The sequence below is a fragment of the Lithobates pipiens genome, unplaced genomic scaffold (assembly GCF_037356315.1).
Source record: "Lithobates pipiens isolate NorthernLeopardFrog02 unplaced genomic scaffold, aLitPip1_a1.2 Scaffold_16, whole genome shotgun sequence".
Lineage (NCBI taxonomy): Eukaryota > Metazoa > Chordata > Amphibia > Anura > Ranidae > Lithobates > Lithobates pipiens.
Window position 1 is genome coordinate 637933344 of NW_027507748.1, and position 23116 is coordinate 637956459.

The window sequence follows — 23116 nt, forward strand, 5'->3', positions numbered from 1 at the left end:
TCCAGGTTTTATTTGCAAAGCTGAATTGCGCAAGGTGAAGTTAGAAGCTGATTGGCTACCATGCACAGCTGCACCAAATTTTGCACTCTTCAGTTATAGCAATCAACCCCAGTGTGTTCTCCTGCTTAGTGTAGTAAGTTTTTAACCACTTAAAGTGGTTGTAAACCTTTACAAACCACTTTGACCTACAGGTAAGCCTAGATTAAGGCTTACCTGTAGGTCCAAGAAATATCTCCTAAACCTATACGGTTTAGGAGATATTTGCCCGAAGAGAGGCACCGCCGCCGCAGACAGCGGCGCACATGCGCACTGAGCGCGGCATTTCCAACAACGGAGCTGCCGCGTGTGTCGGCTCCCGTGCGCATGCGTGGGAGTGACGTCATCGCGGCTCCGCTGAATGACAGCGGCGGAGCTGCGAGACCCCACCGAAAAGATGGATGCGCCGGACTATAGGGGACATCGGTGACATCGCTGGCTCCTGTGTCAGGTAAGTGACAGATAATGGGCTACTATGCAATGCATAGTAGTCCATTATGCTTTACCTTTGCAGGGAATGAAAGAGGAAGTAAACCCATCAGGGTTTACTTCCTCTTTAAGCCCCGGACCATTTGGCTGCTCAAAGACCAGAGCACTTTTTGCGATTCGGCACTGCGTAGATTTAACTGAAAATTGCGCGGCAATGCGGCGTGGCTCCCAAATAAAATTTACATCCTTTTTTCCCCCACACATAGAGCTTTAGTATTTGATCACCTTTGTGGTTTTTATTTTTTGGGCTATAAAAAAAAAAAGAAAATGGCGACAATTTAAAAAAAAAAACATTTCTTTTTTACTTTTTGCTATAATAAATATCCCCCAAAAATATATTAAAACATTTTTTCCTCAGTTTAGGCCGATACGTATTCTACATATTTTTGATAAAAAAAAAAAATTGCAATAAGCGTTTGATTGGTTTGCACAAAAGTTATAGCATCTACAAAATAGGGGATAGTTTTATGGCATTTTTATTAAGAATTTTTTTTTTTACTAGTAATGGCGGCGATCAGCGATTTTATTGTGACTGCAACATTATGGCGGATAGATCAGACACTTTTGGCACAATTTTTTTCACATGTTTTCACATTTATACACTGATCAGTGCAATTAAAAATACATTGATTACTGTGTAAATGTGACTGGCAGTGAAGGGGTTAACCACTAGGTGGCACTGTAGGGGTTAAGTGTGTCCTAGGGAGTGATTCTAACTGTGGGGAGGGGGCTGGGGGTTATGTGTGACACAACACTGATCACCGATCCCCATTACAGGGAGCGTTGATCAGTGTCCTATCACTAGGCAGAATGGGGAAATGCTTGTTTTCATCAGCATTTCCCTGTTCTTCCTCTCCGTGAAACGATCGATGTCAGCGGGACCCACGATCACACTCACGGAGGTCGCGACAGGCGCGTGTGCCCGCGCACACACACACACATATATATATATATATATCCTAGATTGTAAGCTCTAACGAGCAGGGCCCTCTGATTCCCCTTGTCTTGAATTGTATTGCATTGTACTGTCTACCCCAATGTTGTAAAGCGCTGCGTAAACTGTCGGCGCTATATAAATCCTGTATAATAATTAATAATAATATATATATATATCTCGTGTGTGTGTGTGTGTGTGTGTGTATATATATATATATATATATATATATATATATATATATATATATATATATATATATATCATGTTATACTTGTCAAAGACATAATGGCGGGATAACCAGTGCAATCTATACCTTACTAGGCACCTGCAATCCTCCCCCCATCCCCCAGTATACCTCCAGAGCCCAAAGAGGTCTCTGTTGAATAGGCCCGAGGAGCCTGCACACTTAGCCTGTGTGGCCACCGTGCCAATGAAGGAAGGGGGGTATGTGGGGGCCACATCTTCAGTAGGCCAAACGGGGTCCGGGTGCTGTAGAAGTTCACGCCCCGGTCAGTGACCGCAGTGAGATCTGGAGGTGATCCGCCGGGAAGAGTCCCCCCGGAGGGCCCAGGCTTCATAGGGAAGTAGGATTTGGGGAAGCCGGGAAGTCCGATCCAAAACATGGGGTCCGGAGGGTTGCATTGCAGATTAGGCTAGCAGGTGCCAAAACCAACCACTCTGGGGGGGGGGGGGAGATCAGAGCACAGGCGGTAAAAATGAGAGGTAAAGAACCATAAGTAATAACATACAGTTACCAGGATCTCCGTAGGGAATCCAGCCACTGGAATGCTTCCTCCGGTGAAGTAAAGTAGCGTGTGGATTCTTCGTCAACCACCCTGAGGCGGACAGGGAACAGCATACTATATTTGATGCTTTTTGACCGAAGCAGAGCCTTGATCTGTGTCAAATGTCCTGCGGAGCCACTGGGTTTCAACTGAATAATCTGGAAAGATCATAAGCTGCGTGTTGTCAAAACAGAGCTCGTTCACCTTCCTAGCCTCCGGGAGTACAAAGTCCCGGTCCCGAAAGTTGAGCAGGCAGAAAATAAATGTGCAGGTGGGAACGCCTGGTGGGCCCTGCATTGAGGGCATCCTGTGGGCCCTCTCCACCGCAAAGTGAGGAGAGAACCTGGCATCTGGTAGGAGGGTGCGGAGCAGATGTTCTACGAAGGCCACCGGATCCAGTCCATCTGCTCCCTCAGGGAAGCCGACAACCCTTAGGTTGTTCCTCCTGCTCCTGTTTTCGCCATCCTCCGCCTAAGATTCCAGTGCCTTCACTTGTACCTGCAGGTTGTGAAGGGAAGCTCGATGGACTCTGATGGCCTCCTCAGAGTCTCCCACGCGGCGCTCGGCCTCGTTTAGTCGGTCACGGGTCTTGTGCATATCACAGCGCAGGAGGTCAAAATTCGTCTGCAGGGAGTCTATTTTGGCAGTAAGTGTGGTTTTGCACCAGAGATGGCCTGGAAACGGTCTTCCTCCACTGTGGCAGGATTCGATGCTGAAGTCCGGGTCGCCATGTGCGAGCTGGCAGGAGGGGCCCTCTGCCCTTGCTGCTGTGTCGGGGAGGCTTTAGGGATGGAGGAAGTCTTCCGTCCGGAGCCCGTTTTGCCCTTGCGCATACCCGATGGGTTCCCGATCACACCGGGAAGCAATTTGTAGAGGTTAGCCGGATTTAAGCGGCTAAAAGTCTCAGGTAGGAGCTGAGATCCAGCAGCGCACGTGAATTGTTATTTAATAATTTAATTAGCATGTCGATGAGGAGTGAAAGAGAAACCAGGGGTAGCAAAACATGCAGAAACTTCAGGTTAAATATTCAAATCCATAATGTGTATTTTAGCATGTATGTGAGAAACAGAAAAAATAATCTGACAGCAAAAAGTGTAAATGCTATCAATGTTTACATCTTCTGTTTTATTAATTCAGGTCTTTATTTTTTCTTGTAGGTCGGATTTTAATGAAAGGTTCAAATGTAAACCCACAAGATACCAACATATCTTTGATGCAGCCTGATGACAATAAGCCCACTTCCATTTTTTCTAAAAGAAAACGTCCCATTTCCCTCTCTGATTCTGAAGTCACTAATCTGCCACCAGATTCTTCCAGCAGCCAGAAGCCTAGGGATACTCGAGTGACTTCAGGCTTGAGTCATCAACCAAAATTTCTAAGCAGGTCTCTATAATTTAACCATTTTTATTGCTAATCTTCATGGTGAGAAAATCATCAAACACTCAAACAAAACTGACAACATAACAATTAACACAAATATTGTTAATATGTATGATTTGTAACAAATGTTGCTGGACAGTGATTTGGTGTAAGGCCCCTTTCACATGGACAATCCGATCAGATCCATCTGTCAATTTTTCTTGTATCCTCTGTGACAGCAAAAGGTAATGACAGACCCCAGATATCTGCTCTGGCCTCCAATACACAGACCGGTCTGATTGGTCGCTTCACAAACACAGAACCAAAACCGGACGTGATTAAATCCTCGTTGCTTCCTGTGTCTGACGTCACACAGTGGTCCATCCTTTCGTTTCTCCCGTTGTGTCTGGGGCAGCCAATGCCGCTGGTTGCATCTTTACCAGGCTCCCCGATGGAACGGGCAGGAATCCCTTCTGCTACCCGTAAAAGTCATCCAGCAGATGCTTAGCTGCACGATTATTTTTACATAGGAGAATCGCTGGCCCTAAAACATACCGGGATCATGATTGTAGCTTCAACCGTGAACCCGGTATAACCACTTCCATACCAGGCTGTCTATATACGTACGGCGGTAGAGAAGCGGTTAAACCATATACCAAACATTTGGTTATCAGCAATCATCACTCAAATTTAATTAACCACTTGCTGACCACCTAACTGTTAATGTATGTCATTACTTTGACGTTAAATACCAGGGTTATGGCAACAGCTAGCTGCCATACCCCCTGTATCTTTATTAACAGCAGGCAGCCAGCTTTCATATAAAAACGGTGCCCCCTACCAAGTCTCGGAGCAGTTGGTAGGCCCGTAGCCGATCTGCTCCTTCTAATGCCTAGGCAGGAAGCATTGGAGGACCGGAGCGACGTCTGACATCGCTTCCGCCTCTCGGCCTTAAATTCATTTATTTTTTTGCTTTTAAAGGTCTCTCAGTATAGAGGACCTGTCATGTTTATTTCTATTACAAGGGATTTTTACATTACTTGTAACAGTAATAAAAGTGATAATAATTAAAGGGACAGTGTAAAAATAAAAAGTAAAATAAAAAAAAGTAAAGTAATTTATTCCTCCAAGCTTGCGCACAGAAGTGATCGCATACGTAAGTCTTGCCCGTAAACAGTGTTCAAACCACACGTGTGAGGTATCGCCATGATCGTTAGAGTGCGAGCAATAATTCTAGCACAAAACCTACTCTGTAGCTTTAAACGGGTAACCTGTACATTTTTTTTTAAAGCATCACCTAGGGAGATTTGTAAGTACCCTACTTTGTTGCCATTTCACAAACATGCACAATTTTAAAGCATGTTAGGTATCTATTTACTTGACGTAACATTATCTTTCACATTATGCAAAAATTTTACCTAACTTTACGGTTTTGTGTTTTTGTTTTTTTTCTGAATAAATTGTGTTTGAAAGACCACTGCACAAATACCACGTGACTTAAACCATTGCAACAACCACCATTATATGGGGGGTTCCAAGTAATTTTCTAGCAAAAAAATGCTGATTTTTAACTGGTAAGCAACTGGTAAGCAAAAAATCCTGGTCTTCAAGTGGTTAAAGTGGTTCTAAAGGCAGAATGTTTTTTATCGTAATGCATTCTATGCATTGAGATAAAAAACCTGTGTACAGCAGCCTACCTTGGCCCCCCTAATACTTGAGCCCCATCTCAATCCAGCAACGTTGCACGAGAGCCTTGGCTGTCCTGGACTCTGCCACCTCATTGGCTGACACAGCAGCAGGTGCCGTTGGCTTCTGCTGCTGTCATAGTCAGTGAGCTAATGAAGTGAGAAAGGGGGCTGGGCCGGGCCGATCCGTGGCTCCGTGTCTGAATGGGGACACAGAGCAGCGGCTCGGGTGTCCCCATAGCAAGCTGCTTGCTGTGGGAGCATTCAGCAGGAGGGAGGGGCCAGGAGCAGCAAAGAGCGACCTGAGAAGAAGCGGATCCAGGCTGCTGTGTGCAAGATTACTTACTGCACATAGCAGGTAAGCAATAATTTCCCTTTGGGATTAATAAAGTATTCTGAATGACATGTTTATTTTTAAACAGAAACAAGGCTTAATGTCACTTTAAAGCCAAAAACATGTCCTAGGTATGCATTCAGTCCTTTCAGTTTTCTTTCTTTTTTCCCCAGAAGCAAAATAAGCAGAGCCCAAGAAAGAAATATAGAGTACTCATCTGTTAGGAGACCTAAAACCAAGACTTCCATTCTCCAGAAACGCAGAATGCAACTCAGGGAAAAGGTACCGTTTCAAAATTCCCATACTGTTTAACTGTACGAGATTCCATGAGATTATTATAGTAATATTTTCGTCTAAAACCATCTTCCTACTGTCTCTGTTATCACATTTGTAATGAGCGTAAATAAAGAACTTATTGTCATGGCTCAGCACTTTACCCCTGAAGCTAAACATGATTAAATAAATGACCAGATTCAGATAAATGACCATAACCAACAGATCGTGATTCAGTGAGAGTACCATTATCAGATTTACTCAAATAGAACAGTGGTGTATCAGGTAAGTAAATCTATTAACGTGTATGCATAGTGATTATGCATATGTTTTCTTTATCATAGTTGAAACTTAAAAATACCAATTCGAGAAATATATTTTGTTTTTAGTCAGGTAAATATTACATTTTGCTTGTTAATATAATGCATTCTCATTTTCCAATTTAATGATGTTTTAGGCTTTTTTCCCGCATGAATTTTAGCTTCTTGCCTTCTTTTGCTGAAAAACCTATTGTATACAAAGCTCAATAGCTCAAGCTGGAATGTAGAAATATGACAACCATTCCTTTAAAAGGTTTAACTCTATAAGTTAGGCACATGGATTGAACCCTGGCCTAAACCTGGAGTTCTCCCAATTTAATTGCAGAATAACGGCACAGCGTCTGGATGTTCTGTAAAAGCATTTATCCTGTCTCTGATGTAGATGCCTACATTTGTTTTTTAAATGCCCTTACAATGGGTCACTTTAGTTATATGTTAGTGCAGGTGCAGAACAGACTTCCTATACTAAGGCTGGTTCACACCGGATGCAGTCCAGTGCATTTATATTCTGCATCACAAAATGCATGGACAGTGTTTAACATGGATCCCAATGGCTCTAGTTCACACCAGTGCAATGTGTTCCAGTGCAGTCAACAAATTACGAACACGTTGCCTTTTTTTTCTGCATGGAACACATCTAGAATAGGGTAAAACGTATCAAAAACTCACCTGCACATTTCCTCAATCGAGAGGAAGAAAGAGGAAAAAAACAGAATGCATAAAAAACACACAATAACACATTCGGAATGCAGAAATTGTGATGTGAACTGGCCCCTTAAAGTGGCTGTAAACCCCAAGAATTTCTCTTATTTGCTCTTTTTGGTCTGTTAAATATACCAATGGAAGCGTTTTGCTATGGCTTTTTCCCCAATCGTCTTTCAGGACAGCCACCTTTGAGAGACACTGGCTCCTCCCCTCTTAGGAAACACCGCCTTCATTTTCATGATTTAAGCCTCCTCCTCCCTTCGTTCCTCAGTTATGGTGTTTCCTCCGGTGGGGAGACACCGCTAAGGAACCTTAGCTGAATCAGTTGGAGAGACTGAAGCTATCCGAGCGGAGCTCTGGCCCCACTCGGCAGTCCGATCGTCTATCGGTCTACTTTCGGCAGTCCGGTCAGCTGGTGAGCTGAATTTTCGTACTGACCATACACTCTAGACTTCGCTTGGGGAAAGCAGGAAGTTTTTAGAGGCTCATCCCTTCGTTCGCCCAGGAGGGTGCTTCAACGGGATAGGCAGTCCGGTCAGCTGGGGAGCTGAATTTTTGTACTGTCCATACACTCTAAACTTCGCTTGGGGAAAGCAGGAAGTTTTTAGAGGCTCATCCCTTCGTTCGCCCAGGAGGGTGCTTCAATGGGATAGGCAGTCCGGTCGGCTGGGGAGCTGAACTCTTGTACTGACCTTTTTTACACGCACTCTAATCTTCGCTTGGGGAAAGCAGGAAGTTTTAGGGAGGTCCATCCATTCGTTTTCGCCCAGTGGGGCGCTGCAACAGGACGTCCTAGGTCCCCCTGTGTTTGCAGTCGGCTTGGAGCTGGAGGCCGGACCAGATGACCAGATGACGGGCGACGTCAGTTCTGGTGGGGGCGGACATCTTCGTTGAACCCGCGTCTTCCGGTTCCGGACGCGGACGGAAGGAGGACCAAGCGTTTGGCTGGTGCAGCCTCTCTTCTAAGTTGCACAGGTAGCTTTGGAGGCACGTTCGTACCACTCTTCCTCAACAGGAGAATGTCAGTGGCTTCAGGAGCTCCAGGAGTAACGGCACCAGCCACTCAAAGGTAAAAGCCCTGGCGAGGGGTTCCCTTACCTTACAACCAGTAGCTCCACTGGTGTTTTTTCCCCCTAGGTGGTCGGGGGGAAGGGCAGTGCGTCTGGGATCCAGATGGAGATTGATCCTAGGGGAGGGTACTCCCGGTGGTCCTCTTAAGTAGTGCTGGTGTTTCTTTTTTTTAGGATTTTATGCTGCTCTTTTATCTCTATGTCTCAGAAGGACATGAGCAAGTCTCCCCTTGGTTCTAGGAGGGAGCGTCCTTCATATAGAGCCTCTTTGGGGGAATCCCTGGTTCAAGGCACTTGGTAAAGTGTATTGAAGCACCGGATAGCTCAGTCAGACCTTTAACCTAAGGGTTCAGGGTTCAGGTCCCTGTTTGAGCGCCATCAGGAAACAGGCAGCAGAACACGGTGCATATCTGGCGGCTTCTGTGAAGGTCCAGTGGCCTCAGCTCCAGAGCACTCTTTCACCAGCACAGCAGAGTGTTCCACCTAACCCGATGGATGTTCCTCCTGCAGGTTAAGGGAGAGTCTAGTGGGTTCCAGAGAGGAAGTTGAGGAAGAAGTTGACAGTTCCGTCTCAGACTCCCAAGGGAATCTGATGGCTTGGGTGGGGAACCCAAAAGAACCTCACGATATAAACTTCCCCCTGGATGAAGTGGATAAGCTCTTGGGAGCTATTCATACCACTTTAGGCATACAAAAGAAAAAGAAGGCATTGTCACCCCACGATCAGATGTACTAGGGCCTGGGGGAAGCGGGTGTTCCCGGTTCATGACGTCTTGATCGATGCCATCAGGAATGGCGGGGTCCCGAAGGAAAACCTTTCTTTCTGCTGCATTAAAACAAAGGTTTTTTCTTGGGCGGAAGAGGAAGCTCTTGTCTGGAATAGAATCTCCCAGGTTAGAGGTTACCTTTCTTCAGATGTCCAGGCATACTGACCTGTCCTCGGGGACATGGGAATACTTTCAGACCCTATGGTTTGAAATGATGGACTCACTTCTGAAGGATGCATGGGTTTTTTCTCTTAAGAAAATATCTAAGCCTGCCATAGCGGCCATAGCGGCCACAGTGGTGGCTCATAATATGAAGAAGACTTTCTATCCTCCTTTCCCACGCTGCTTAAGGAGTTGGCATACGCTGCTTCGATTCAATCCAGGCGAATGTATGCAAGATCTTCGGCTCTGACCAACTCAGCCTGAAGGGCCTTAAGGCTGAAGACATGGCAGGGGGTCAAGGCGTCCAATGCAAAAGCTCTGTGTAATCCTTTTTTACTGGAGACCTGCTGTTTTTGGCCAGGTCTTGAAGCAGTGCGAGATCGCACGGCTGATAAGAAAAAGGCCGTTTCCCTTAAGAGGAAATATATAAAAAAAAAAAAAAAAAGGGGCCTTCCTCCCCCAGTGGGAGATGATCACCTCCAATTAGTTTGTGATGAGGATCATCAGAAGAGGTTACCGTTTGGAGTTTTCAGAACTCCCCCCTGTTTGAGACTCCTTGTCACTGAGCTGCCAAAATGTGTCCTTCTTTCCTCTTCAGGAGTTAGAGGAACAGGAAGTGGTAATACAGGTCCCAGCAGGATAGATAGGAAGGGCTCCTATTCTCACATTTTTGTGGTTCACAAGCCTTTGGAAATAGTTCAGGCTCATCCTGAACCTGAAGCGTCTGTGTGTCTTAGTCACCTACAGATGGCTTTCGTTGGTTTTGGTCACTGGGTGAGGGCACCTCTTCCACCAAAACTGTTTCAGGGCAGGGATAGTAAGGATGCATACCTGCATATTCCCATCGCAGAGAACCACCAGCGTTTCCTTAGGCTGGCAGTGATAACTTCTGTAGGGGTTCTACACCTTCAGTTCAAAGCACTTCCCTTTTGGGCTATCCCTTTCCTCCTCGTATCTTCACCAAAGTGATGGTAGAAGTTCTGGCATTCCTGCGTCTCAGGGGAGTCTCGGTGATCGTGTGTCTTGACGATCTTCTCCTGTTTGTACCTTCTCTGGCGCAGTCGATTTGGGATCCACAGGTAACAAAAGACCTGTTAGTGAGCCTGGGTTGGCCTCTGAACCTAGAGAAACCCAACTTAAATTCCTTACCAGGGGGTCACCTTCCTGGGGTAGGTGCTGGGCTCAACAGAACAAAAGGTCTTCCCTCCTTGGAGAAGATCCAGAAGATAGACAAAGCACTGTTGTTTCTCCAGGGCAACCGTCAAAAACTCAGTTAGGCAGGTTGAGTTTACTGACAGCCACGCTCCTAGCAGTTCAGTGGACGGGGTCATGTTACCGTCCTCTGCAAACTATTCATCTTGAAGGTTTGGGACCACAGTCAGGGGTCTTGGGACTCTTTGGTTTTGGTTCCAACTCAGGTAAAGAGGTCCCTTTGGGAAAGGGAGCACGTTTGTTACAAGACCTAGAATGGAGTTTGCCAGTATCCAGGGTGGTTACAACCGATACGAACGGCTTAGGTTGGGGTACACACCTAGACTCCTGTTTGGTACAGGGTACCTGGGAGAGGAAGGAATCTAAGAGATCCTCAAATTGGAGGGAGTTGAGAACAGTAGATCTGGTTCTCAGGACCTTTCAGAGTTCTCTGGAGACTTCATGTAAGAGTCATGAAAACAATCCCTTGGCAGTGGCTTACGTCGACAGGACGGGGACTCCTGGAGCGGATCCTTATGGGTCCTAGTGAAGGCCATCCTCAGATGGGCCGAATATTAAAATCCTGTCTTTCCAGTGATCTGTTTGAAAGGAGAGCAAATCCTGATATTGGATTTCCTCAGAGCAACCAGGTTCTCAAGCAGGAGGTTTTTCGAATGGATCACCCAGAGTTGGGGGATTCCTTGGATAGACCTCTTTTTTTCTCAAGGGAAAACGCAAAGGAAGCCATCTCCTGTTCCATGAACAGGGGAGATGGGAGGTCGGGAGCAGACACACTAAAGCACAGAGTTAGGGTTTCTCTAAGTGCTATGCTTTCTCCCCTCCCGTTCTGATTCCTGCAGGGTCAGGGAAGTTTTTAGGTGGAGATTACTACCTGTTTTCTAATCACACCTCTTGGGCCCAGGAGGCCGTGGTTCTCCATTCTGAAGGGCCTGTCAGTGGAACCCCCCCCCCCCCCCCGGGTTTTCCCGGTCTAGGAGTGTCTCCTTTCCCAGGGTCCAATCTGCGGTCCCCAGGTGGATTCTTGCAGCTTGGCTACTGAGAAGGAATTGCCGAAGGGAAAAGGGGTCTCAGACTGTTTAATAGCCACTCTTCTGAATTGCAGGTAAATAGAAACTCGGACCATTTTCTTGAAGGTATGGAGGCGGTTCAACAGCTGGTGCTCAGAGAACTCCTTCAATGTGCACAGCATTGTAGCCGTTCTAGAGTTCCTGCAGTCAGGAGCCCCATAAACATTGAAGAGTCAGGTTTTCGCTTTTAGCGTATTCCTGGAAGGGCATCTAATATCAGACCTTGGTATAGTAAGGTTCTTAGAGCCTTAAGTAGGCAAAGACCAAGCCTTTGGTCGTCCCCTTCCCAGTCGGGGTCGCTCATTAGTTTTACAGGTTCTCACAAAAGAACCTTTTCAGCAATTGGAATCTGGCTTGTTATGGTTGATTACTCTCAAAACTGTTTTTTGTGGCGATCACTACGGCAAGGAAAGTGAGTAAACTCGAAACCCTTTCTGTTAGGGCACTCCCTTTCCAGACCATTCAGTTTTGAAGATCATTCTGGCCTTTTTACCTAATGGTAGTCTCTAATCCTCAGAGAGTCCGAGAGATTATGCTGCCTATTTTTCGTTCAAAACCAGTGAGAGAACAGGAACACATCTTATTGGACGTTAGAAGATGTGTCCTTCATTATTTTGGTTGCACAAAGTCAGTTCAGGAAGTCTGATTTACTTTTAGTGTTACTTCCAAGGGCTAGGAAGGGTTCCAAAGCCTTTGGACATACGCTAACCAGATGGTTAAGGTCAGCCATTGGGCAGACTTGCGTGGTTGGGGTATTAAAGCCTCCAGTTAGAATTAAAGCACACTCAGCCAGGACAGCGGCAACTCTGCAGACAAAGTGGGCTGGTGTGCCTCCTGAACAGATCTGTAGAGCCGCAACGTGGTTCAAGTTTTCACATTCGTGAAGCGCTATAGATTGGATCTTCTCTCAGCCAAAGACCAAGCCCTTTGGTCACAAGGTGCTGCAAGCAGTAGGTCCCACCCTAAGACAAGGTACTCGCTTATCCTCTCAAAGGTGGCTGTCCTGAAAGACGATTGGGGAAAAATGGAGTTACGTACCGGTAACGTCCTTTTCCAGGAGTCTTTCAGGACAGCACCGGTTCCCACCCAGGTTTTTTGCAGATCGGGAACTCATCACATGAGACCGTCAGGTAAGACTAAAAGTTTGTTTGTTTGACGTGTTCTTGTGTCTCCCCAGTTGGCCGGAGGTACTCTGGAAGAACTGAGGAACGAAGGGAGGAGGAGGCTTAAATCATGAAAATGAAGGCGGTGTTTCCTAAGAGGGGAGCAGCCAGTGTCTCTCAAAGGTGGCTGTCCTGAAAGACTCCTGGGAAAGGACGTTACCGGTACGTAACTCCATTTTTTTTTTATAAGTGCCAAAACATTTCCTTAGACTACAGAATAGTTAGCCTTTATTTTGTGGAGATCTAATAGTGGGAGTAATTTGGCAAAAGACAACTGTGCCCCATACATTGTATATGTGCATTCATACATTAACCTGTAGAGGAGCAAGCTTTGATTTACCAAGCACATCCACTCCACCAGAGTAGAGTGGTATATTTTTTTTCCAGGTAAGCAGTATTTTTTGGCAGTAAAAGAAAGAGTTGAGGGAGTCTCTTGAAAGAAGTAACGCCTGCTTCACATTTGCTTTAGCTTGTATAAGAGCTTTCAGCCAGCTTTGTTGAAGCTTTTAAAATACCATTCATCTCCAGTTTGTACATTTTTCAAACCACATTTTTTTGTGACTTTCATGGTGCCACAGCAAACAATATTTTTTATTAAAAGCAAAAAGTTTTTTTATTTTAAAAGCATTAAAATCACATTAAAAATATATTTTACAATTAATTGCAATTTTATCTTCCATATACAGCAGAATTTTAGGGTTAATTACCCCTTTCATACAGGTTAAGCTGTTTCCTCTACATGTTTCACCAACCACAGTTTCTTCAGGAGGAATATCGCCAAAGTTTAATAAGCCATATCCTTATCTACAGAGTTTTGTTAATAATTGCTGACACTATTAGCGGTTCCGTTCATAGATCCCAGAGCGGCGGTTAGGTAGCCATAGAAGGGGCAAAGCAGTCCCAGTAGTAGTACTTAAAAGGAATGAAGAAGAGGACCGCCAAATCCACCCAGCGTACAGATCTCAATAGCTGATCTCCCTTGCTATGGGGTAGTTGGTTCTGTATATGCAGGCTGTCCTGGGATCTATGAACAGAACTGCTAATAGTGTCAGTGATTATGAACAAAACTCTGTAGATAAGGATATGGCTTGTTTAACCGCTTAAGCCCCGGACCATTTGGCTGGCCAAAAGACCAGAGCACTTTTTGCGAATTCGGCACTGCATCGCTTTAACAGACAATTGCGCGGTCGTGCGGCGTTTCTCCCAAACCAAATTGGTGATATGAAAAGTGCTATTTAGATTAAAGTGCAAATGCTTCCTAATTATAATTGAATAAAAATCAATAAAAAGTGCAATCAATATTAAATCATCATATAATTGTCATCTTGCAATAAGTAAAACCCAAAATAATTCATATGGTAAATATTCACATGGATCATAACAAATATTGCGTTCTTATATAAAAAATGACAAAAGTTCTTTTGGACAGCACAAAAACACTACAAATATGCTTGTAGGCCTAATTTGAGCAATTAAGCGGGTGTATAGTGATCTTGATGAAATAATTTCAGTTGAATGAATTGCCTAGTAGAGATCACCTAGGTCACATAAGAATTCAAATTCTGCCCTCAGGGGTCAGTATGTTAAATCGGGTTCTGCCATCTCTCTTTGGCCTTGTGATGTCTACTAACTGGTCAGTAGTAATTTCAAATTGCCCTTGTGATGTTTTCTAACTGGTCAGTAGTAATGTTGAATAGTATTTAAAGATTAGTCTAGTCCCGTTCGCCTGAAGCAGAATTTGCAAATTCTTTACTAAAAGGTTTTCTGTTGTGCACACAGGGTGCAGTCACAGTGCAGCACAGCTCTGATGATGAAGAGTTTGTCGTACCTGTTAGTTCTCAAAAGCCACTGCACAAAAGCCGCTCAGGACATGAAGGTACTTATGTTTCATAGGTGGCAGTTAATAACATAGCATATGATTTCTCTTATATTCACCAACCGACACAGCTCCTCTCTTAGCCATTGGGTTGTTGGGTTGTTATGCCCACCACTAGGAGAATATTAGGCATTAGTTGTAATATAACACTCAGAACTCTTTAGTTCTGCCCAGGGTGAGGTCCCTTGGGCAACAACCCTCCAGCCTGCCATGCAGTAATCATTTTTATTTTGCCTAGTGAAGGAGAAGAACCTAGAAACCCTGCGGGCCGATCGGTCCATGCTTTTTTTCTGCAGAAGCATGACTTTTTGCGCAAGATGATTGATCCTGTGATCTACTATCAACAGCCGGCTAGGTGACAGGCTGGCTACAGGCTGGTATGCCGGGCCAGCAGCCACCCTGTACTGATCAGTGAGTGGGTCTGTGATGGAATGTCTCCCAGCACTTCAGGACTGGTAAGTATGGGTCTCCCTGCCTCGGTGGGGATGAGCAGCTGGGCATTCCCTGAGAGGTCGATTTGGGGGTCCCTCACCTCCCTCTCTTCTCTGCCCGCCCCTATCTTCCCTCCCCCCCCCCCCCGTGGGGGATGCTGCATGTGGCTGCTGAGCGGTGTGTGTGTGTCTATGCAGGGGCTTTCCAGGAGGGCTCTCACCTGGGGGGGGGGGGGGGGGTTGCACTGGCTAGCTGTGTCCTGGGTCCTGTTCTTTATGCCCCTGGAAGGTGTTTGTGAGGCCATGCTGGTGTCCTGCGCAGCGATACGCTCACCACCATTGTTTTCTCCCTGTACCTCACGGAGCTGCTTTCAGTGGGCATTTGCAGCTGCTTCCACGGACACAGCACTGTTTCCTCTGCACCTGGGAGCCAACAGGGACTACAGGCACTACTTGCTGAATAGCGCAGAACTCCTCAGGGTGGTGAGTCCAGCGGAAAATAGCCCCTCAGCCAGCGGCAGTAAGGAGGGTGGGATTGTCACTGTCCTAAGTCCCCTTTGGGTGGCAGACAGGGTAGGGTCAGCATGGCCTTCGGGTCGCCTGCAGACTGCGCAGTGCCCATGGACACCCTGACAGCGGTCCTCAATTCGTTTGTTGCCAAGATGGAGGCGGCGCGTGGGGAAAAAGGGTGCAATAAAGTGGCCCCTGCCCCCCCCTCCCCCCAAGGGAGCTCTGACGCAGATTCGGGTCCTGCTGAGGCTGGTGACCCCTGCTCTGTCTTGTCAGATGATGCTGACCAGGACCGTTCAGACAGTGAGGATGAGTCCCCGTCCAAGTCCTTGCGTGACATATCACTTTTTGGAGCACTTATCACAGCTGTGCGTGATACCCTGAAGATTCAGGAGCCAGCAGATCCCTCTGCTGATGTAGTGGTCCCCTTTGGGTCCTGCAAGCCAGCACGTTCACCTAAGGTGTTCCTGTATCTGACTTATTTTGACAAGTTAATTTACAAGGAATGGGGTCACCTGCAACGGACCTTCTCGGTCACCAAATCCATGGCGGTGCGTTAGCTTTTTGAGGAAAGCCTTCTCAAGAAATGGTCGGCTCCTCTGGTCATGGACCCCCCCAGTATCCAGGTTAAATAAAGTAACCACAATCCTGGTAGAGGGGACTCCTGCATTTAAGGACTCCTACAGTGGCTCGTTCCTTGTTTATGGTTGTGGGGTCAGCCGTGCGACCAGTACTGGCATCCGCACTTGTGTCGCAGACACTAACTGAGTGGGCGAAACTGTTGCACCGCGACTTGGGAGAGCAACAGGCTTCTCCTGTCTGCGTGGAACTATCAGGCCAAATAGTGCAAGGCCTTAAGTATGTTTGTGATGCGACCCTAGATACTCTCCCTCTGTTATCCAGGGCTTCAATGTCAGCAGTGGTGCTGAGTCGCCTGATTTGTTTAGAATGCTGGTCTGCTGACCAGGCATCCAAAAAAGCCCTGACGGATCTTCCCTTCCTTGGCGACTGGCTGTTTGGAGCCTCTTTGGATGACATTATCAAGAATGCCACTGGTGGTAAGAGTACGCTACTCCCACAGGCCAGGAAGGCTAAGGAGCCACACCGTAGGCAAGGGCCCTCTTTTTCCACTAACAAACGGCCTTTTTCGTCCACCCGGAGCTGTGACGAAACGTCCCCAGCCCGACAGGTCGACCTCGGAAGGACAAAAAACGTCCCTGGAACTGCAAGCCTGCGAACAAAAGTGCTACCGCATGAAGGTTTGTCCCCGCCATGTCTCAGGTGGGGAGTTGCCTTCGGGAGTTTGCAGCCTGGTGGTCCTCTCGACTATCTGACCAATGGGTCTGCAATCTGATTTCCTCCGGCTACAAGATAGTTTCTCTCTTGGCCGTCAAACAGATTCTTCCCCTCCAGCATACCCCCGTAGCCCGGCTCGCCGGTAGGCCCTCTTGGGGGCAGTAAGGGACCTACTGAGTTGCAGGGTGGTTGTACCAGTTCCCGGAATCGGAACGTTTCCAGGAATTCTACTCAAATCTGTTTGGACGTACCCCTTTCTTCTTGGGAACTACAATCTTGGACCTAAAAGCCCTCAATCACTTTGTGAAAGTGCAGAGGTTCAGAATGGAATCAGTTTGCTCAGTAGTCGCTGCACTCCATCAAGGGGACTCCCTGGCATCCTTAGACATCCAGGATCCATACCTGCACATACCCATATGCCTTCGGCATTAAAAGTTTCTGCGCTTTGCAGTCGGGGAAGCCCACTACCAGTTTGTGGCTCTCCCTTTTGATCTGGAATCAGCCCCCCGAGTCTTTATCAAGGTATTGGCTCCAGTTTTGGCATTGCTGCGGCAACGTGGGATCACGATCGTGGGATACCTAGACGATCTCCTTCTGAGGGCATCATCCGCCTCAGAATTAGAGGAGGATGTGGCGATCACCATGCAGACCCTGCAAGAATTTGGGTGGCTGTTGAACCTAAAGAAGTCGGTGATTGTACCGAGCCAGCGTCTGGAGTACTTGGGCTTGCTGCTGGACTCCAGGGAAGCGAGAGTTTCTCCCTTCAGACAAACTGCAGACTCCCAGATCCGCGGTAAAACTGCTGATGAACAGCAAGTGGTCGTCACTCCGCTTCTGCATGCGAGTCCTGGGACTCATGGTAGCCTCCTTCGAGGCAGTTCCATATGCCCAGTTCCACACCAGAGTCCTGCAGAAGGAGATTTTGTCAAAATGGGACAAATCTCAGTTGTCTCTGGATCGACAGATCCAGGTGAGCCAGTCAGTCAGAGATTCACTGATCTGGTGGCTGTGGTCCCCGGTGATTCTGTCCGGGAAGTCGTTCCTACCTCTGAAGTGGACAGTGATCACAACGGGTGCCAGCCTATCCGCCTGGGGTGGAGTGATGGGGGTTCAGTCGGCTCAGGGCCTCTGATCGGCGGAAGAATCCAAGTTGCCGAACAATCTGCTCGAACTAAGAGTGATCTAACTGTGCCTCTCCACATGGTCGATGAGACTTCAGGGGCGTCCAATCAGGATCCAGTCAGGCAACGCCACGGCTGTGGCATACATCAATCACCAAGGGGAACAAGAAGCTCAGCAGTCGCATGGGAGGTCGCTCACATACTCCGGTGGGCAGAGCAACATGTACCGGCCCTGTCGGCCATTTACATGCCGAGAGTGCAGAACTGGCAAACGGACTAACTGAGTCACCAGATGCTGGACCCAGGAGAATGGGCCTGGCATCCGGAGGTATTCAGGCTACTGTGCCTGAGTTGGGGCACACCAGACGTGAATCTTCTGGCCTCCCGTCTCAATCGGAAGGTGCCAAGATTCGTGTCCAGGACAAGAGATCCATGGGCAGATGCGTCAGACGCGCTGGTGACCCTGTGGGAACAGTACCAGCTGATCTACGCCTTTCCTCCACTGAAACGGTTACCACGTCTGAGTGGAGGTCGAGGGGATCCCAGTAATACGGATTTCCCCAGATTGGCCTCAGCGTCCTTGGTACGCAGACCTAGTGCGCCTGGTGGCGGACGCCCCATGGCGACTGCCTTTACGAGAGGACCTTCTGTCTCGAGGTCCGATTCTCCATCCTGCTTTACCATAGCTGGCTTTAACGGCATGGCTATTGAGAGCCAGGTGTTGAGGTACTGGGGTCTGTCAGACTCTGTGATCTCAACTATGTTGAGGGCGAGGAAATCTTCTTCTCGGAAGATATATCATTGTACCTGGAAGGCTTACATCTCCATGTGTGAGGAGAAAGGATGGCATCTGCACTCCTTTTCTATATCCAGGATCCTGCTGTTTCTTCAGCAAGGAGTAGACCAGAAATTGGTGTTAAGCACCATTAAAGGGCAAATATCAGCCTTGGCTGTCTTTTTTTTCAGCGACCCCTGGCGGCTCACTCATTGGTGAGTACCTTTGTTCAGGAGGTGCAACATGTAGTTCCTCCGGTGCGTCCACCGTTGCCCCCGTGGGATTTGAATCTGGTGTTATCGGCACTTTCAAAAACCCCCATTTGAAAATATCGGGGAGATTCCCCTATTGACTCTTTCCCAGAAAGTGGTCTTTCTAGTGGCCATCACATCGGCCAGGAGGGTTTCGGAACTGGCAGCTTTGTCCTGCAAGTCGCCTTATCTGGTTATCCACAAGGATAAGGTGGTGGTGCGTCCGCAACCGTCTTTTCTACAGTCTCGGCTTTTCATATCAATGAGGACATTGTATTACTATCTCTGTGTCCTAAGCTGAAGCACCCTAAGGAAGTGGCCCTTCATGCTCTGGATGTGGTTCGGGCTCTAAAGGTGTATTTGTCTGCCACTGCTCCCTTTTGGAAGTCAGACTCACTGTTTGTTTCGATAGCTGGTCCCAAGAAAGGCATGGCGGTCTTGTCGGCCACCATTTCCAGGTGGATCAGACAGATTGTAGTACAAGCCTTCCCCTTGAAGGGGCAGGTGCCCCCCTTTCCGGTCACGGCCCACTCCATAAGGGCAATCGGAAACGTCTTGGGCCTTCCAACACCAAGTGTCTGTTGCACCGGTGTGTAAAGCGGCGACCTTGCCGTCTGTCCTCGCGTTTATCAAGTTCTACAAGGTAGACGTCAGTACATCGGCTGATGCCTGTTTTGGCAGCAGAGTTTTGCAGGCGGCTGCATGGTTGCAATTGAATATGCAATATAATTTCTTTTTTCCTGTTTTTTCGCTAAAAACGCAGTACCGTTAAGTTAATGTGCGGTTGAGGGTACCCTTGTTTTGTGGCTATCTCTCCACACTCTGTTGTTGTTTTCTGGGTAAAGTTTCACTAGTTCCCACTTGCCATGATGGATGAAGTTTCTATGCTGTTTTCCCATCCCTCATTTGGCACTGCTTGGGGACGTCCCAATGGCTAAGAGAGGAGCTGTGTCGATCGGTGAATATAAGAGAAAATAAGATTTTTTTGTGCTCACCGTAAAATCCTTTTCTCTGTAATTCACTGACCGACACAGCACCCGCCTCTCCTTTTTTCTCTTTACGTTATACTGTTTGTTGACGTACTGATGAATGCATGGCAGGCTGCAGGGTTGTTGCCCAAGGGACCGCCCCTGGGTGAAACTAAAGAGTTCTAAGTGTTGTATTACAACTAATGCCTTGTATTCTCCTAGTGGTGGGTATAACAACCCAATGGCTAAAAGAGGAGCTGTGTCGGTCGGTAAATTACAGAGAAAATAATTTTACAGTGAGTACAAAAAATCCTATTTTTTCAGATCCCTGCAGGTGTTAAAAGGTCGAAACCTAACTAAAATTTACCAGAGTATCCTTTCTTTCCCAAATGAATTCAAAATGTAAAAGTTTTTGATTTGGGTTCCACTGTAAGAAGAAATCAGATCTTATGAACATGTTATGTTGGTTAAAGATCTATCCACTTATGTCACTCGTGGATACAGCAGGTGCCCATCCTACCAGTGCCTGCATGATATAAAACACTGAACATAATACCTTTGACTAAAATAGGAATAGAAAAAAAATATTGGCAAAATAGTGTGATTTGTTGTTCATGATTGTGTAATATATCTGAATATATATATATATATATATATATATATATATATATATATATATATATATATATATATATATATATATATATATATATATATAATTAGTCCCATGAGGCATTGCAGGTCTCTGACAGTCACAATCATGACACCCAGTGGCAGAGGCATGATGGGGCTTGTAGTTTTGCAACAGCTGGAGGTCTGCTAATTGCATATCCTCGATATATATGATTATTATCTTAAAGTTATTGCTAGCAAGGGTAGCAACAAAGCTTAACAACAAAATGCCGAAACTAAATAACTTCGCTAGCTGGTACACAGAACTTGCCAAGTCCTCTGAAGAAAATCCATATTGTTGAACATCATAATGGCAAATTAAAGGGGTTGTAAAGGTTCGTTTTTTATTTTCTACATAGGTTCCTCTAAGCTAGTGCATTGTTGGTTCACTTACCTTTTCCTTCGATTTCCCTTCTAAATGTTTTTTTTCTTTGTCTGAAAATCTCACTTCCTGTTTCTCCTCAGTAAACTTCTCACCATCATCCGAGCTGGTGGTTAGTCAGCCAGAACAGCTTACTGAACAGCTTACTGAGGAGGAACAGGAAGTGAGAAATTCAGACAAAGAAAACAAAGAATAAAAAAATGTATAAGGGAAATCGAAGGAAAAGGTAAGTGAACCAACAATGCACTAGCTTATAGGAACCTTTACAACCCCTTTAAATCTGAATTTAAGGCAAACTGCTAGTTACAAAGATAGGACTTGTTTTACCTGTCATTTGCATTTTGGTTTCGCAATTTACACAGCCCCATCACACCTGTTCTTGTGTTTTTTTTTTTTTGTTTTTTTTTGTTTTGTTTTTTTCTTTCTGGTTCAACCTCCACGAAAAAGTAAAAGTCAGCAGTTACAAATATTGCAGCTGCTGACTTTTAATATATGGACACTTACCTGTCCAGGGAGCCTGTAATGTTGGCACTCCAGCTGATCTTTGGATCGGCTATCAACTGCAGTTGCTGCCATTTCTGTTAAGGGAAGCCGGCACTGAAGCCTTTCAGGTTCAAAGCCACTACCCTACTGCGCATGCGTGAAGCGCGCTGCACTTTCTATTTGGTGCGGATGCAGGAGGAGGGGGCCGAACTTCCGTGCCGTGGCCGCCTATCCTGGAAGTGGGGAAACGATACCTGTCAAAAACATATTTGGCACCTTTCAGAGGGAAGGAGACTGATAAGCGGAAGTTGCACTTTTGAGTGGAACTCCGCTTTCAGTAACATATACCTGTCTTTTCCAAACCTGAGACTGGACAGTAAAAAGGAACAAATAACTGATTAGATAATCCCTCACCCTGCTCTCTCCTCCCATCAGCATATTCCATTATAGCACTGCAGTACAGTTGTCAACTCCTTGGGCTGCTTCTCCCTTTCCCAGATTGAGCTTTGCTGTACACCAGGTTTCCAAAGACGACCACACTGTGGAAAGCCAGCTCTTTTATTCCATCATTATAAAAGTATAAACAGCAGCCACAACATGACAGGAGAAACAGAAATGTGCTATGCTGTTCTGGCTTCATGTGCTGCTTCACCCTTTTCCAGTCTGAGATCTGCTGTATAAGGCCGATACCAATTTAAATTCAGGTACTTAACTACTTGCATTTAAAACAATACATTAATATGTATTCATGAATACAGAGCTGCATTCATTTGTGTCTATCATTTGTGCTTGGCGTTCAGCTTTAACGGTGTTTTTATCAGGTTTGCAATGTACAGTTCATGTTTTTTTTACAATAAATAAAATGACTCACAAGATGTTCCATAAAACAGGGGAAGATTCTGAAAGGACAGACGATGTTGGCTATTTATCGGATAACAGCACTTTGTCTATACAGTCCAGTGAGAGCAATATCCTGATGTCTGCCTGTAAACAAAAGGATGCCTTACATCACTCCGAAAGCGAAGAACATATGTGTGTCTTGGATGCATCGAAGGAAGGCAATGTGGCCCGATTTTTAAATGTACGTATTGCACAAAGCGTAAATATAATGTAGTATTATTGTGGAAGAACGGGGCAGTTTTGAACTGTACCCAAACAAAGCACTGTGGGGGAATAAAAAAAGAGAAATTACTTTGGCTGGTCATACTCCGGGCAATTTCTCCCCCCATGGGCTGAACATGGGAAATCACTTGGTGGAGAAATCTTCTCTGCTAGCAGTTGCATTCAGGCAGCCTTGGCACCTGCAGTTGCCTAAATACCCAAACAATGACCACGCCTGATAGGATGAAGTCACTGTTCAGTTGAGAATTTTTCCGCCCAGCTTTCAGGATGAATTGGCTGAAATTTAAGCCAGCTTTAGTCTTATTCTGTTAATTAATTCAGCTGCTACTTTTAAAGTAAAAAAAAAGGAAACTGCACAGAATGAACTTTGCTAGCATTCACATTCTCTTCCTGGAACATATTACCTTGCATAGATGGTTAACTACAGCCAGGACCAGGCTGAGGCAGAGGGTGCACTTAGGCATCTTCATCTTGGATGTCAGAGGACCTTGGCCTGGCACTTGACTACAGCCCAGTAGGTAAAGGAGGGCAAACTCATTCTACTCCTCTGCCTTATACACAAGCAACTTTAAACTGCTTTACCAAGTTATGAAGAGACTCTAAAAGGCTTAATCACCCACTCAGCATGCGCACGGGAGCTGCCACTCGCGGCATATCGCCATTGACAGTGGCGTGCTCAGTGCACCTGCACGCCACTGTCTACGGCGCATGCTGAGCAGCCAGCCCAGAGAAGGAAGGGCTAAGCCAGCCCTGACAGTATCACTTTAAAGCCGAGTTACAGTAGTTTTTATGTTTATTAAAAGTCAGCAGCTACAAAAAGTGTAGCTGTTGACTTTTAATAAACAGACACTCGCCTGTCCCACTG

At 46.2% G+C, this 23116-nt stretch overlaps 1 protein-coding gene across 5 annotated transcripts in view; it reads left to right on the forward strand.

Annotated features, from left to right (window-relative positions):
* Positions 1-23116, forward strand: part of SETDB2 (SET domain bifurcated histone lysine methyltransferase 2) — a 124208-nt gene that overhangs the window by 58198 nt on the left and 42894 nt on the right. For 4 of the 5 annotated variants that reach the window (XM_077484250.1, XM_077484249.1, XM_077484246.1 and 1 more), the window contains 4 exons: positions 3405-3630; positions 5799-5907; positions 14144-14240; positions 22020-22210. In XM_077484250.1, the coding sequence (XP_077340376.1) occupies positions 3405-3630; positions 5799-5907; positions 14144-14240; positions 22020-22210 (623 nt within the window). The remainder of the gene's footprint in view (positions 1-3404; positions 3631-5798; positions 5908-14143; positions 14241-22019; positions 22211-23116) is intronic. The other variant, XM_077484248.1, reaches the window with a different exon arrangement.